Genomic DNA, 18,134 nt, shown 5'->3' on the forward strand with positions numbered 1-18,134 from the left:
ATCTGATATGAATATTACGTGGCGCGAAAATGTATTTTTCTACGGCCGTGCTAAAAGAACCACCTTCACGCACGCATTTCGTTTCCGAAAGTTGCACTTTCCCGCACGGTGTGCGTGAAAGTAAGTTTTCCCGCACGGCGTGCGGGAAAGTAAAATACCCTGTAATATGACATTCTAATATATTATAATACATGTAATAAACTAATATTTAGATATTATTTACTAATTTATTTCAAATTTATCTCATTGTGTTCATGTTTTAATGATTTTAGCGCGATAATTCGATGAAATAAAATTATTTTGACATAATATTTAAAAGTCAGATCAGTAGACAATTACGATGGTTTTGAATCGTCGTCATGGAAACCAATATAGTCGTCGTGGTAACCCATTATATTGAAAATTTGGTTTTGACAACCTTGTCAAAGAATTAATTTGTGTATTTTCACTTCTAAATAAAAATTGATACAACTCTATTTTTTGTGATTTTTTTCCAAATGAACGGCCCTAGAAAAAAAATTGTTCCTAACTCATGCGGAAAGTGTCTTCCCCGCACTCGACTGTTTGCCCGAACTCCGCTATCGCGTCGTTCGGGTCAACGGCAGTCTCGTGCGTGAAAGTATCACTTTCCGCACTAGTTAGGAAATAGTATATTGTGCAACAAGTGCAGAAAGGTACTAATTTCTCACGAGTTTGAAAAGTTGCGGTACGAGCGCAAGCGAGTGCCGCAATTCAAACGAGTGAGAAATTACCTTTCTGCACGTGTTTCACACTATACTTTTTCTACAAGCACAGTTTTTCCTAAAAATAAAAATCACAATTTCCAAACGACGATTAATTATAACAGGTACCTATGTGATAAATTTTAAACTGTATTTAATTAATACCTACTAATCAATTTAAATTCCTTATACCTAAATAAATTGCACAGAAATCAGTTAAAAAATTAATGCACTGCCTTAATTTGTTTAAATTTTAACAATTATTACACATTATTGACATCATATTTATGCAGTCACGGATTTACACAAAACCTACTTCATTCGACGTCTCTTGCACAGGTTGCTAAATCCTTATTGGTTATTTGATAATTATAAAATGTTTAATAAGAATAAAATTGTAAAATAAAACAGTTGTAACATCCATAATTTAGTTTCTATGCTATAGTTAAATATAATAATTGTCTTATAGGTTATATATTTGTCTAAAGTTTAACCACGGATGTAAACAGAATATAACGTTACTCAGAATGCGGTAGTCCACGGATGTAAACAGAATATAACGTTACTCAGAATGAGGTAGTCAACTGTGCAGAAAAGAACTTTGCGGCACAGAAACGTCACTTTGCGGCACAGAAACGTCACTTTTCTGCACACTAATGTCAAATATCTTATACTGTGAGAAAATATCAAGTTTGCTAACATAAAACCGTGCAGAAAAGTGCACTTTGAATAGTGGTTGTAGAAAAATAACTATTTTCATTTTGATGCAAAATAAAATTTTAGTTTTATTTTAAACGATTTTTCTATAATATTTGCTAAATTTGAAGTAAACGCGCCACAAAAGAGTTTCAAAATTCAAACTGTATCAAAGTTACTTTTTCTGGCGTTTTTTTTATTTCAAATTTAGCAAATATTATGGAAATTTTTTTTTTAATAAAACTAAAATTTTATTTTGCATCAAAATGGAAATACATTTTTGCGCTACGTAATATTCATATTAGTTCTTTTGTAGTTGGAATATTGTATGCGCCACTCATTTTTACGGCGTTTAGCGGTTTTTTATTCTTGTTAGATTTTTACAGAAAGCTAACAACATCAGCTTCATACGATACCGTCTGGAGATGAGGACTGATCTGAAAACTACTCCGTGACATTCTGTGTCAAAATAACTAAACTCATTTATAGCAAGCACGCCGACAGACCATTTTAAAGGTGTTAAAATTAAATTCAGCAATGGTCTGCTGCAGGAATCTGTTTTGGTACCCTTACGGTTTACTTTATACATCGCGGGCCTGCCTCGGAGAACTTTGCAGAAATTTGACTACTCTGATGACTAAGATATTGCAGCAATACATAACATGGTTGTTCTAGTAACAATACTAACCGGCGAACTTGCTATTATGGGAAAATACTTCTGCGACTGGAGGCTGCGTCCTAATGCAACGAAAACCGAAATGTGCTGTTTCTATCTAAATAATGTCAACAAAAAACTCCCCGTTTTCATTTTGAAAACGGACTACTGACTAATAAATCAACAGCAAAATATCTTGAAGTAATTCTTGATAGAACTTCAAGTTTCAAACAACACTTACAAAGACAAGCTTTAGTTTGGTTGCTAAGACAAGTTTATGTTTGACAGCAAACTCGAAATAATATAATCCAAAAGGTATGTGACACCACATGGTTTCCTCAACCTTCGGTAATCAGATAATCCTCGGATTTGTGTACTCGAAAGCTGAGTATATCCAATTAAATCAGACAGTGCGAATGATTTCAGGTTCTCAGGTAAAATTTATTAGACTAGGACTGAACTATTGGCTTCCCATTATGAGTCACATTCTACCACCGAAACTACGAAGATGTCATTCTCTTTTTAGAGAATATAGATAAATCCAGGCTAAACATCAACTACCCATCCACTATAACAAGCTTGATATCGAAATGAATATACTGCGCTCCAGATACCCTCCATTGTTAAAGGTCACCTAAAGATACCTTACATCAGGAACTTTCAGACTAAACGTCTGGATAAGATCTGTATCGATCAGAAACAGCCAGGCTTTAAACTGCTAATACATGGAAAACGTTCAACAGCTTGAACAGCTGAGAGCTTACACATATGGGGAAAAGCCCTTACTAATGAGTGTGAATGTGGTGCACAACGACATATTGTTGAAGAATGCACCCGAAGGCGGTTCCCTGGAGTTTTGATAGGTTCCTGAATGTGACCGAAAACGTTTTAGATTATATTGATACATTAGATATTCGTTTGTAATACTCCATTTAAAGATTTTTATTGGTTTTAATTATGTGTTTTTTTTTGTATGTCGTACGTGACACAAAATTCAACTCTTAGCCTCATTGGTTGGAATATTGTGACGTTTTTATAATTTAGAATGTAATGTGTTTTTATCTAATAAGCTTTTATCAACGACTACCATTGTATTTGACATTGCTTTACATCTGTATGTTACTTCACAATCATTAGAACTGAAAAAGTGCTGAGATACCGCACGAAAGGTTTTCTATTAAAAGATTGTCGGTACATAATAGTATTTTCATTTATTTTATTTGTTTGAACGATAACCTCAACTACAGTGAGATTTTCAGCTCACTTACTTTGTGTATTTAAATTTTGACAAATATTGAATTTTGACAAATTCTGACAGAAAATTTTGTGTTAAGGGCATGGACGCCAAATATCGTCTGTCAAAATGTTCAATGTGTTTTAAATGTATTAATTTTTTTCGAATCCTGAGAAAACTAATAAATATTTTTGAAAAATTTAAACGCAGAATGAAATATTATTACTGAGGGCCGAAAGTACCTGAAAACTTCTATAATGTTGATTTTAATAAGTTACAGAGGTAAATATAAAAGAGAAAATTTAGTGTGATTTTTAATTGCAAATATGTTATTCAAAGGAGAACTTTTATTTATTCTAAGGGACTTTCGGCCCTCGGTAATAACGTAATCTTTCATTATGCCTTTAAATTTTCCAAAAATACTTATTAGTTTTCTCAGGATTCGAAAAAAAAATGAATACATTTAAAACACATTGAATATTTTAACGGGCGATATTTTGTGTCTTTTCTCACTATACCACATAATAATTTAATTATGTAAACTAACTTATATTTTTTAATTTTCAAGAAATCGCCCAAATGATCCCGATGAAAGGTAAATAAGTATTTGGTGTAGTTGTGTTTATGTTTTTGTACTAGCTATTTTTTATTGTGTTTTAAAATAACTGCATGTATTACAAACCCAATAAAAGTGCATGGTTTTCACCTTTTTGCTTTTGCGTTGCGATTGTACTTGTTGAAAAATTATTTTTGTTGAATGAACGAAAGGCAGGTTACGTTAAATGCGTCGCTAAACAAAATGTTTTTGTTCATTTAATTGATTATAAATAAAGTATATATTTTCCGATTTAATTGACATCCCTCAATGTTAACATTGTTGACAATAGCATTGTAGTTATACTGTTGATATTTAAAATTTGTTGAGGTAACTATTTGGTAAATTTAAATCAGAATACAATTTTTTTTGTTTTTGTTTTGTTATCCTAACATAACAAATGCACTGATGAGCGCGCTAATAACTGGCAAAATAACGCAAAAGATGGAAAACATACATTGCGAAACAAAGAGAGATGAAGCTAGTGGAGGTGGAAATTATCGTTATAAACGTAAAAATTAACATTACTTTACATAGTTTTCCACCTTTAGACGTATCAGAAGAGTATGACAACTGTCACTGTGACAGTAGAATTTTATAAAATACTCCTGTCATAGACGTCTAAAGGTGGGAAACTATGTAATGTAATGTTAATTATTTATACGTTTATAACGATAATTTCCACCTTCACTAGTTTCATCTCTTTTTGGTTCGCAATGTATTATGTTTTCCATCTTTTGCGTTATTTTGTCGGTAATTAGCGTGCTCACCACTGTATAAGCATGCATGTACATATGTTATGTCTATTAATTAATTTTTGGTACCCCATGTACTTATAACTCTTGGGTTGATCGTCTTATCTTTTCTTGTCCATAATACGAGTCATCGGATTTTTTATTCTTGTTCATGGGACGAGTAATGGTTACTCTTTTAGTCCACAATCTAAATCCTTCTACACGACCACGTGTTTAAAAATTTAATTCTAGCGCTTCTACAATCTTTCTTCTATTACATCGGTTTATCACAGGCAAAATAGGCAATATTAGGGATGGCGGTTATTGACAAAACACCGGTTTTCGGTTATACCGATTTTTCTACCTACGGTTTAACCTGGCAGTTATAACCGGTCAAAAAAACCGGTTATTCCATACACCGATGTCCGGTTTTCTTATTCATGGCCAATACCCAATAGGTTACATTTACATTGCGCTTTAGTTTGCTATAGGTACTCCATTCGAATCGATATCAGTCTATATTAGTATAGAAATCAGTCATCAGTGTTGTGAAATCGGTTTCGGTCAGCTGAAAATTTCTCATTCAGCGCAAGGAGCGAAAAATTTTCCCATTTTTTCTCTGAATTTAGTATTTTTTCCACTTATATGGTTTTTCTCCGGTTATTACTTTAAAAAGAAAAAACCGGTTATAACCGGGTCAAAAAACAACCGGAAAAACCGATTATTGCCGAGAAAAAAACCGGTTTCAAGTTATAACCGGTAACCACCCATGAAAATTTCCGAATTTCTGCATTTCTCAAACATCTCACACCGCCCTCTCTTTTAGTGAAAATTTCATCTACAGCTCCTATTGTCACGTATAAATCGACCAAACCAGCCGATCCGTCAAAAACCGAAATCAAAAACACCAAGGATGCATTAGATTTGTTTCTTCTCACATTCTGCTGTGTTACATAGTACACTCCTGGTCAAAAAAATCCGGACACTTGCATTTTGTATAGTTTTTAAAATCTGGATTTGTTAAGTGGTTTCAGTGGGGAGGAAGTAAACATAAAGAAAAGAAATTTCTTATTTAAAACACTAAAAAAGTAATAATAAGGAAAATATGTAACCAAACGAAAGTACCTAAGAAATAACGCAAAAAGTTCGAAAAATTAAAGGAAAGAAATAATAACATTTTACACAATCATGGAGCAACCGGTTTCGAGGTCTACAATTTCTGCCTCATCTTCAGGCCCAGTACATAATGTCTTCACAATTACAAACTACAAGATATCAGTGACGGGAACTGTTCTACAGCTAAAGATATTCATGGAAGTCACCAGCCCCATCAAAACAGCGGACTAGTGCAGTAGCTCTTAATATCTAGATTATTTGTTGTATTGTGAAATCTAGATTTGTTTTTTATTCGTGTGTTCTCAGATGATGTTTGTTTTTTACAGTTAACAGTTGTTTTTGGTCCTGGTTTTTTGCAGTTGTTTTTATTTTATTAAATTTTTTAAATGTTTTTTACACTTTTATAAACATTAAAAATAAAAACAAATGCAAAAAACATGGGGCTTTCACCACTACAGAAAGAACCCAGTACCTTCTGCTCTATCACATATACTGGCAAGATAATAACAAAAATAGCCAGATACATAAAAAAGAAAGGAATAATACCAGCTTTCAGAACTAACAACAACTTCAGCAAATATATTAAGAACAATAAGAGCCGAGGGGGAAAAGAGCTACAGAGTGGTGTTTCAAACTAACTTGTGGTGACTCTCCGAAAACTTACATCGGTCAAACTGGTAGAACCTTTGACAAACGGATAGCAGAACACAAAAGGGCTTTCAACAATAGAAATACAGACACGTCTACATACGCACTTCACCTTCTAGATCATAATCATTATTTTAATGAACAGTTTTAAATTCTGCATATTCAAAATAAAGGCCTTAAGCTATCATTATTAGAATCTATGGAAATTAATAAATTGAAAAATAAAGATATAATTCTGAATGACCAACTCGAGACAAACAGCTCCCTACTCCTCAACCTCTTCAGTTAAATACTTTAAAAAGGCAAACACATAGTAAACTAAATCACTTGAGAAAGGCACTCTGCCGAAACAGCTGTAGTCACATAGTTGTAATAAATTCTGTGGAAGTATAGAAAACAAACGTTTTCAGTGTTTTATTGTTAGATAAAATGAACTTCCATCAAGTAACGGTCGAATCCATCAAAATTTCAAAAATTTGGCGTTAGTATTTTTGACTATATTATTTTTTTTATCTTTTTTTAATATATTTTGATACTATCACTTTTCTACTTTCATTTGGCATACTCAGAATTGCCCTGTCTTCATTATTTTCTGTCTTATTTTATTGCAAAATAAATGTCTCTGAGATAAACAAATAGAATAACTCTTAAACTAATTAATGGATCGGTCTCAAATTTTGAAGGTGTGTTAAGTACGCCAATACCCAAGTTTTGGTGAAACACTAAAGTTCTAAGGTAGTTTTAGTAAAAGTTATTAATAAATAACGATTTTCAATTATTTTGCGTTTGCGTAGCAACAAATTAACTTTTTAAATTTCAAAAATCGGCATTTTGAAGGTTTTTCAATGTTCTAAAAAACTGAATTTTGTAATTTTATGTCAACTATTTAGCTTTTGAATGGAGTGCAAAAAATCGAAAAAATCGCGATTTTTGCACTAAATTGTTAATAATTAAAAAACGGACGCGAACTCTAGGCAGGAAACAGGTAGGCTTCCTATAGGTCTACAATAACTAAAACAGTAGTCAGCTACCTGGGTGAGTGTCCCGAGAAAATCCTTATTACTCTGGACTACATTACAATAAAATCTCTGCCACCAAGCGGCGGCGGCGGTCTGGGTAAAATACAGCAAGGTGCAAATCGGTCTCCGGTTCTCCTCCATACACGTTCGCGTCCGTCTGGACTTGTCATAACACATTACAACACTCCATTGCTGAACAGTCCAGTCTCTGTAATCATTCGTAATTCTTATCCTGTTAGTTTGATAAGCTGCTGTTAATTTAGGGCATGCTACTGGCTTGTGAGGACGTACACCACGTTCATACAGGACTCTTCTTACAGTTCGTTCAGAAAAAATATGAATTCCACGAGCTTCTAACGAACTACTAGCGAGAACATTTGAAGTTAAAGAGCGGTTTCATAATGTGGAAATCTTAAAAAAATGCACCTTTTTCTGCCTGATACTGGTCTACTAATATATTCTTCAGTCTGATGATACTTCGTAAGAGCATAATCGACGGTATTCTTAACAATATTCAAATGATTTGCAATATAACGTATACTGCGACCATCTTCATGTAATGCCATAACTTTTGCAATATGTTCGGGAGTCGTACTAAATACCATAATGTGAAAAAACTAATGAACGGTGATCTGAATTTATCAGAATAAACATGAAACTTATCGTAAATGCAATAAAAAATGCAAAAAATCTGTTGCTACTAAACACGATAAAGTACCATTTTTTGCCAAATGTCACAATTTTGTTTCTATGGTGACGCCATCATTTAAAAACATTAAAAAAACCGTATTCCTTGTTTACGCCAGTCAATGGGAGCAAGAATAGGATATTACCTCCGAATTCTATTCTACTGCATGGATTTTAATGAAATTTTTGGCCTAGCCTCTACTTATCTCCTAATTCAAAATTTACCCTATGCCGATGTGTGATTTTATCTTGGGGGTGGTTCCCACCCCTTCTTATTGGTGGAAAATTTTTTGATTAAAATTTCCACGGAATTCAGTAGAAAACCTAATTCTAAGCAAAAATTGTTCTATAATTTTTTTTTGAAAACTCAATACTTTTTGAGTTATTCGTGGTTGAAAATTGGCCATTTTCATTGATACATAATACCTTTTCGAACGGTTTTTTGCGAATAGGGAGTAATACCTTAAAAACTATGCATCTAATTAAAAAAACTATATTAAACATTTTTGTAGGTTATAAAAAAAAACAAAGAGACACTTGCCATCATAAATCTTCTCGTTATAATACAACAAGAGATATGTAGGTGAAAATAGTTTGTTTTTTTGTACATTCCCAAATTGGTGTATTCAACTTGAAATAACAGAGAAACGGTCGATTCTAGGTGTATAATGCTACTAATACCTTTTTTCTACGGCCGTGCTAAAAGAGAGATTTTCACGCACGCATTTCGTGTCCGAAAGTTGCACTTTCCCGCACGGCATGCGTGAAAGTAAATTTTCCCGCACAGCGTGCGGGAAAGTAAAATATCTTGTAATATGGCATTATAATATATTATAATACATGCAATAAACTAATATTTAGATATTATTTACTAATTTATTTCAAATTTATCTGATTGTGTTCATGTTTTAATGATGGTACGTAACTAATAAAACACTTCACAAAGACTTAAATATACCTTTCATCAGAGAACAAATCCATCGAGCCACGGAGTCACAAAATGAGCGTACCATTCACCATGACAATGAGTTAGTAAGGGAATTATTCCATAGTGGCTCTGCCACAAGGAGACTAGATAGAATCTGGCCTCAGGACCTATTTTAAAACTTAAACATAAATAGAATAAGATTAGACATCATTGGAAGTCTCTTCTTCATGCCCAAAAACATGGAACAAATTTACTTAATACTCCTTTAATGATGTAGATTGTAAATAAACATAATTACATACAAAAAATATGTTTTAATGAAATTAGCGCGATTATTTCATTCATAGGAGATTCTGATCAATAGAAAGCTACAGAAATTTAAAATAAATTGATAATTTTTGATAATTTCCCAACGTCAAGTATATTACGTCAGATGCCCTTCGTTGCTAGGAAAAAATACATTCAGTGACATTAATGACAATTAATATTTTAAAAATTATAAAAGTGATGACTTTCAACCGTCAATATTTATAACAACTGTGTGTTTAATTGTACTAATTTGTACTTACATTAATAAATTACAATAAAATTTTGGTTTTGAACAGTTTTAGTCATGAAATAATCGCAACAAATTGCACTCGATCTCTAAAATTAATATAGAATTTTAGAGCTCTTGTGCAATTGCTACTGATAATTCGATGAAACAAAATTATTTTGACATAATATTTAAAAGTCCGATCAGTAGACAGTAAGTGCGTTCGCGGGTGCCTGTCGGCGACAAATTAGCAGCAAAACGCATGCGCACTTTGAAATGATATAAATAATATCATTAATACATAAATATACAAGGTAATATATTTACCTAGTATAATTTAATAATGAGTTATTAATATTAATTTAAAGTAAATATACCTTGTATATTTATCTGTTAACGGTATTATTTATATTAAGTGAGGTTAGAAATTGTCGGCGACAATTTGTCCACTGTACCCGCGAACGCAGCTAATTACAATGGTTTTGAATCGTCGTCATGGAAGCCAATATCGTCGTCGTGGTAACCCATTATATTGAAAGTTTGGTTTTGACAACCTTGTCAAAGAATTAATTTATGTATTTTCACTACTAAACAAAAATTGATATAACTCTAATTTTTGTGGCTTTTTTCCAAACGTACGGCCCTAGAAAAGATATTGTTCCTAACTCATGCGAAAAGTGTCTTCCCCGCACTCGACTTCTTGCCCGAACTCCGCTATCGCGTCGTTCAGGTCAACGGCAGTCTCGTTCGTGAAAGTATCACTTTCCGCACTAGTTAGGAAAATAACTATTGCAGTGCTTGAAATGACCTTTAAAATGAGCTATATTAAAGGTCTATTACATTAAAACTAAGCGAAATATGCTGCAAACAAAATTGTTAACTAATGTATTTTAAGAAGAAATTAGAAGTAATTTTAACCCCCATCCGCCAAAATGTAAATGCATCGTTTTCCTTCTACAATACCTTTTATTATAGTGTTATTTATATGTTCAAAAAGTAGGACAAGTTTAGAATGAATGGTTTTTGAAAAAAAAGATCAAATTATAGAGCGCATTTTTAAGTTTTCTTAGAAATCTTCCTTTTTGTCCATGTAACTTGAAAATAATAAGCGATACATTAATGAAAATTAAAAAGAAAATTTTTATCTGAAAAAGCCCTACATTTTTGTGTGGTATCTTTTTTTTTCGTATCTCTTATCTTTTTCGAGTTACATAGAGAAAAAGAAGGTTTTTAAGAAGATTTAAAAATGCGCTCTCTAATTGGATCTTATTTCAAAAACCATTCATTTTAATCCAGTCCAACTTTTTGAACATAGAAATAACACTATAATAAAAAGTATTGTAGAAGGAAAACTATGTATTTAAATTCTAATCGATGAGGGGTTACATATACTTCTCATTTCTTCTTAAAATACATTAGTCATCAATTTTTTGCAGAATATCTCGCTTAGTTTAAATGTAATCGACATTTAGTATTGCTCATTCTAAAGGTCTTTTCAAGCACTACGAAAGTTTCTAGTATCATTATATACCTAAAATCGACAGTTTCTCTGTTATTTCAAGTTGAATACACCGATTTGAGCATGCAGCAAAAAAACAAACTGTTCTTACCTACCATATCACTTTTTGTATTTTAACTGAAGATTTATGAAGGAACGAATCTCTTTGTTTGTTTATAACCTACAGAAATATTTTATATAGTTTTTTTGTTAGATGCATATTTTTTAAGGTATTCGCAAATATCCGTCAGAAAAGGTGTCATTTTTCAATCAAAATGGCCAATTTTCAACCACGAATAACTCAAAAAGTATCGAGTTTTCAAAAAATAATTATAGAACAGTTTTTGCTTAGAATTATGTTCTCTAGCCTCTTCCATGACAATTTTAACCAAAACATTTTTCACCCCGAGAAGGGGTGGGAACCACCCCCAAGATAAAAGCGCACATCGGCATAGGGTAGACTTTTTTCTTGAGCTGTTTCCTACTTACTGTGAAAATATCAAGTAAATCGATGTAGTAGGATGGAATTCGGAGCCAAATACCCTCATTAACTGCCCTAGTTATGAATGAACGTTTTATATTATTAATGTTTACTTCCTCCCCATTAAAAGCACTGACACAATTTAAAACAAAATACAAAATGTAAGTGTCCGGATTTTTTCACCAGGAGTGTAGTTTAAATAAAAGAGGGAAATTACATATTATTTGAAAATACCCATTTTTTAAAAATTATTCTACTACATACAAACACATTCCTAACGTAATGCTGATCCGCTAAAACACGGAAAAATAAGCGACGAGTCCTAGAAGGCTCATGCATTGAAAAAACAATTTTGTTAAATTTTCTCTGCGTTATGTCAACCCCATTTCCTGGTTGAAAATCGAAATTTCAAAATAAAACAAAAAATTAAATTTTTATTATAATTCACCGTGGTTTATTCCCGTGTATTAAATATTCATAGCATAACATGACACAAGAAAATAGTTTGATAATAACATCCAACATATTTCTGACAATCAATTAGTGATATTAACAATCTGTGTTGATCGGCTTTGATAGCCCGACAAACAATTCATCAGAATTTAATAAAAATGCGGCTGGTAATGTATTAAAATGATCTGAAATAATAATTAATGAATGAAACTGTTTACAACTTATGTTAACTCCTTCATCTTTTGATGGAACAGGACTGGACTATTGTTAGACATGAGAATGCTGCCACACAGCTTTTTGAAATTTATTATTAATCATTTTTAATTTAGTTAAATGTATAGTTATTGATTAATTTTATTTGAACATACTTTTTTTAACTCATTTTGAAAAAAATGTGAAAACCTTGAATTATCCATGTCTGTCTATCCCAGAAACATTGTAAACACAACTCCTCCGTAAATAGACCAGAGACGTAATAACAAGTGAGGTATAAAACGAAATCTTATTATATTCCAAGGTTGGCATTAAAAGCGAGAAATTTGACCCAGGACTTCCGGTTTTGGAGTTGCAACCGGAAGTATCATAAGTCGTCAATATGTGTAGTAGAAGCGATATATTGTTTGACGCACCTTAGCAAGACAAGAACAAATATATAGGTACTTCTGGTTTCATGTCAATTAGTGTTGCCCAACACTACAACACTTGGTCTTGTTCTTGCGTTTTCGCAAGACCAAGACCAAGACCAAGACCGCCTAATTTTAGCAAGACCAAGACCAAGACTTACCTTGCAAGAATTAAGCAAGAACAAGACTAAGCCTGCGAGACTCTTGCGTCTTGCAGTTAGAACTGAGGGTCGTTTTAGGGAGTATATAAGTTCGGCTATATTCTTAGATACTCTATGAGAAACAAAAAAAATTGTAACAAAAATTTTGAAAATTGGACTTATGCGCATTACGAACAATACCATAAACATACATAGCGAATCAAAATATCCATTAAAAGAACACTCGACACATTTGACATGTACTAAGGGGCCATTATTATAATGTAAAAATAAAATTTTTTAGTTATACATTCTTTCTTAGCAGCAGTGGCGTAGCTAGCTCCACAGGGGCCCCGTATCAAAGATTTTCGCGGGGCCCTTTTCAAGAACTGATATATGGTAGTGCTAGAAAGTGTTCAATGGAACACCGTACTTATGTGAATGTGTACTCTTTTGTATGGTGTCGAAGGTTAGACTTTAAAGGATACCCTTCTCAAATAGCTGGAAGCCTTTGAAACCTTGGTGTATCGGAGGATCCTACGAATAAGTTGGGTGGATAGAGTTCGTAACGAAGTTGTTATACGTCGGAGGGGAAAAATTACGGGAAGTCATCAGAGCAGTAAAAACTCGCAAACTTGAATATTTTTTTTGCCCATGCTATGAGGTGCTATGTGCTATCCGTATTATACTACGGGATGTAAGCGTGGACACTGAAGAAAATTGACGTGAGAAGACCGGAGACATTCGAGATATGGATGTACCGAAGAGTGCTGAAGATCTCATGGGTAAATAGAATAACCAACGTAGAGGTAATGAGACAGACGTATGCATAAGGAAAGAGAAGTACTTCTAACAATTAAGAGAAGAAAACTGAGATATATGGAACATGTGATGAGAGGAGATAAATATCTAATACTCCAGTTCATTATGTAAGGAAAATCCAGGAAAAAGATTTATAGGAAGCTGATAGCTGATTTAACTCATGGCTGAAGAATCTTAGGGCATGGTTTGGAAGTAGGTAGTAACAACGAATTATTTAGAGCCGCACTCTTAAAAGTAAAAATCGCTTTGATGATTGCCAACCTTCGAGCGGAGACGGCACGTAGAGAAGAATGCGCCACCCAGAGAGTTATAATATACTCCACTTAATAATAAAAGGCAAAGGAGACGGAAGAAAAGAGCCAGGTCGAAGAAAAACGTCATGGCTTAGAAACCTAAGAGAGTGGTTCGAGAAACTCCAGCTTCCATTTTCCGAGCTGCCGCCAACAAAATTACTATAGCCAATTTTGATAGCCAACACTCGATAATCGAGCACGGCACATGAAGAAGAAGAAATGTGTGAATAATTTTATTCCACTTTAATATTCCTGAAATTCAAATACTCATCAGTACGAACTAACCAGCATCTGAAAGAATTACTAAGAAGTGCTGTCACCATTTATTCATTAAGATTTAAAGAATTATTAAAACAAGTAAAATAAATTTATATTTAAATTTGGTACAAATAAGTTGTACTTTTATTTATACGTGTTTAATAAATATTCTGTACAAAGTTCTGTAAAAATTTTTTTAACACCTCTTTTTTGCATAACTTTTTAATACGCATTTAATGACGGCTTCTAAAAAAATTCAAATTTCTATCAAAGAATATCAAGGACCTTGGCCACCCCTGTTACAGACGACAATTAGATAAGAATCATTGTTTCATTAGTAGATAGAGATCTAGTACCTACTTACCATTGCAATCTAAATCACTTTGAGAATCTGGTTGATGGAAAAATGAAGAAATTTTGGGTATCTTCTTCAAAACTTCTTCCTTTTTTTGTTTCATTTTTCTTTTCATTGCTCCACTCAGCTACTCTCTTTTTATTTTACTCATTTTTTCACTTCACAATATTTTCAGAATTTAAAATTTAAACTTTATGAATCGACTGCACAAATTGAACCTAATAAACCTAATAAACTCTAATAAACCAAACTCAAAAACTAGATTTGAAAACAGATTCAGTTTTTTCAACAACACTTGTTCTTGTTATATAAGCCAAGGGTGACTGGACAATGAAAAATGGGCTAAACAATAAATAGATTAAGTACACGAAAATGTACCCAAAACAATATACACACTTTTCCAAATCGTCGATAACAAAAATTGCAATTTGGCCATTTTACAGTGTGTCACCGCCAACAGTGAATGAACAATGAAAAGTAACTTAAAACCAAAAACAAAGCTTCTTTGTTGTTATGGAATACGGCGACAAATACGTACATATTATGATTTACAATACAATATTATAGATAAAGAATCCATTACACGAAAAGATCGACATCCAAACAATACACTGTTTCAAAGCGTTTTATTAGGGAAATTGTAGAATATTTTGTTCAATTTTTTAAATGGAAGTTTTGTTTCGACATGCAGCGCCGGGGCCCCGTATAATTGATACGGCGCGGCGGTAGTTACGCCTTTGCTCAGCAGCCGACTTCTTTGCTCTGAAATTATTAATTGTCCTGGTTTTGAGAATAGTCGTCTTCTAATCATATTCATATAACACAACATTCCTGCGTTGCGACGCCTACAGTAATATCGAATATCGTATCCAAATTTTTAACAATATGTCACCTTAGCACTTATATTTCTCCAAGAAATTAACGCGCCACCCATCTTTATTTATACGTCCATGGCACCATACCACCTTAAAAACGGGGCATTTTTAATGTCTCAAATTTCCTAAACCTGTTGTTATTTAAATTTAAGTGATTTTTTTAAATATTTGGTCTTATTCTATTCTTTATAAATATCGCAGTAATAATATATATTGTTGGTAGACAGGTCAATTATTGTCAGTGTATACCGGGTGTACCAATCAAACTGTGTTTTTTCTCACTCTGTGGAATATTCTAGCATTATGCTAACTTATTATTCTAGCATGCAATAATAGCATACTGAAACTAAAGCCTCATATTTTCTTAATATAATGTTTTTTTATTCATTCACTTATATTCTTATTCTTCTTCTTCTTTTTGTATAGACGTTACTGTCTCTTTTTTCAATGTGCCTCTAGGAAGTTGTCGTTCCATCGTTTTCGTGGTCTTCCCACGGATCGTCTTCCTATTGGGGAACCGTCTCTCGCTGTCCTGACTACCCTATTTGTTGTCATTCGGCTTATGTGGTCGTTCCATTCTATTCTTCTGTTTCTTACCCAGTTATTAATGTTATCCACCTTGCATCTCCGTCGTATATCTGTACTGCAAGCTCTGTCCCATAGAGTCTTACCATCGATTTTTCGAAGGGTTTTCATCTCCGCTGTTTCGAGCAATCTTTTTTTCCTCTCTGTGTCGGGTCGTGTTTCTGCCGCGTATGTCATTATTGGTCTGATAACTGTTTTGTAAATTCTGCCTTTCATTTCTTTCCCGATATTTTTATTTCTCCATATTGTGTCATTCTGGCAACCTGCGGCTCTGTTTGCTCTATTCACTTGATCTTCCACTTCTGTTTCGAGTCTTCCGTAGCTAGATAGTGTGATGCCTAGATATTTAAACTCCATCACTTGTTCTATTATCTAACCTTCCAGCTCCAATTTACATCTTATTGGATCTGCTGTTATAACCATGCATTTTGTCTTTTTTGAGGAAATTAACATGTTAAATTTTCTGGCGATTATCTGAATCTGAAGTCTGAGTCTGAATTGGTGCAGCATACGTTGTAAATGATCTTCACTTTGAGAGATTAGTATTGCATCGTCCGCATAGCAGATTATTTTAAGTAGTTTTTCTCCCATTTGGTATCCTTTTTTAGTTCTTATTCATCCACTTACATTGGATAATAAAAAAGTTAGGTACTTTTTTAACTAGCCATGTTTTTCATCAATACAGAATGTTTTTAAATAAGTATGGCAAACTTTAATGGGTAATTCTGCACGAAAAACTAATGACAGTTTACTTCATAAACGTTTACTTTATAAATGCTTTGTTTACCAAATAGGGAGGGGTTGAAATTTTTCTTACAAACTGACGATTTATTTATTGCTCTAAAATCGGTTGAGATATGCAAATGAAATTTTGTGGGTTTTAAGAGGTAGTTTTAACTTTAGTTATTTAGAACATAGACAGCGATAGTGGGTTCAAACCCCACCCGGTGTCAGTTGTTTAGATATTTATTAATTTGGCTAGTCTTTACTATGGCTATGATATTTTGGCTAGTCTTTACTATGGCTATGATATTCAAGCTTAAAATGTACCTCTCTGTTACGTTGTTCTAAGATATGCAATAGGCTAATGGGCAACTGCGAGACTTGCAAGACTCTTGCTGCAAGACCAAGACCAAGATCGGGAGCGCAATACCAAGACCAAGACCAAGACCAGGTGTACTGACGCAAGACCAAGACCAAGACTGTCTAAGTCTCGTCTTGGTCTTGCATTTGGACAACACTAATGTCAATCTGTATATCTCTCCGCGAATATAATTTCTCCGGAATTAAAACAGATATAATTAAAAATGAGGTATCAAATGAAAGCTTATAATCCAAAGATCATATTAGAGGTGAGAAATTTGACCTCGGACTTCCGGTTTTAGAGTGGCAACCGGAACTATGGCGCAACTTTTAAATGGGCCTAAATAGTACAAATTCTATGTTTATATTTGTATTCTCCATTGCCTCTCATACCTTTGCCAAATGCACACTATCGTATGCATTTTTCAGATCAATATATACAAAATGAATCTCTTGGTTGACCGCTGTTTTCTTTTCTATGACCTCTGTGATTGCAACTAGATGATCAATTGTATATCTTCCGGCTCTAAACCCTGCTTGTTCTTCTGCCTCCATTTCCTTGTATATGTTGTAGGTATGTATCTTTCCGTATATTTTTCTGATTGTTGGTGTAACGGAAATACCCCTGTAGTTGTCACATTGGTGTTTTCAAGATACTATGAATAGAACATTCCCTGAGCAAGAAACTGGCATTAAAATTAACGTAAGACTAATTAACAATTCCTTCTTCTTCTTATCTCTCCTATTCTACTTATGTGGTTATTCCATTCTTTTGTTCTATTTAGTGTCCACTCGTTTGTAAACTTACGTTACATTTTCTTTTAATGTCTTCACTCTTCTATCGATCTCTCAGGGTATTTGCTGTATTCCCCGTAGGGGTCGCCAAGTTCTTGAAAATTTCAAGAACTTGTCTTGATTTCAAGACAAGATCAAGACAAGAAGTAATTTTAGATTTCAGGACAAGACAAGAAATTTTATGTCAATACCAAGATTTCTTGTCAAGAAAACAAGAAATCTTGAAATATCTTGACTAATAATGAAAACTCTAAAAACGTATTTATTTGTGAAAAAAACATGTATTTTAATTTATTGAACACTT

The 18,134-nt window shown here is 33.2% G+C and overlaps 1 protein-coding gene across 2 annotated transcripts in view; it reads left to right on the plus strand.

Moving 5' to 3' along the window:
* The window catches only part of LOC114332327 (uncharacterized), a 186,551-nt gene that overhangs the window by 26,977 nt on the left and 141,440 nt on the right, over positions 1–18,134 (plus strand). For both annotated transcript variants that reach the window (XM_050649765.1, XM_050649766.1), the window contains exon 2: positions 3,876–3,902. In XM_050649765.1, coding sequence (XP_050505722.1) covers positions 3,876–3,902 — 27 coding nt within the window. The remainder of the gene's footprint in view (positions 1–3,875; positions 3,903–18,134) is intronic.

Source organism: Diabrotica virgifera, chromosome 4, assembly GCF_917563875.1.
Source record: "Diabrotica virgifera virgifera chromosome 4, PGI_DIABVI_V3a".
In the NCBI taxonomy this organism is placed as follows: domain Eukaryota; kingdom Metazoa; phylum Arthropoda; class Insecta; order Coleoptera; family Chrysomelidae; genus Diabrotica; species Diabrotica virgifera.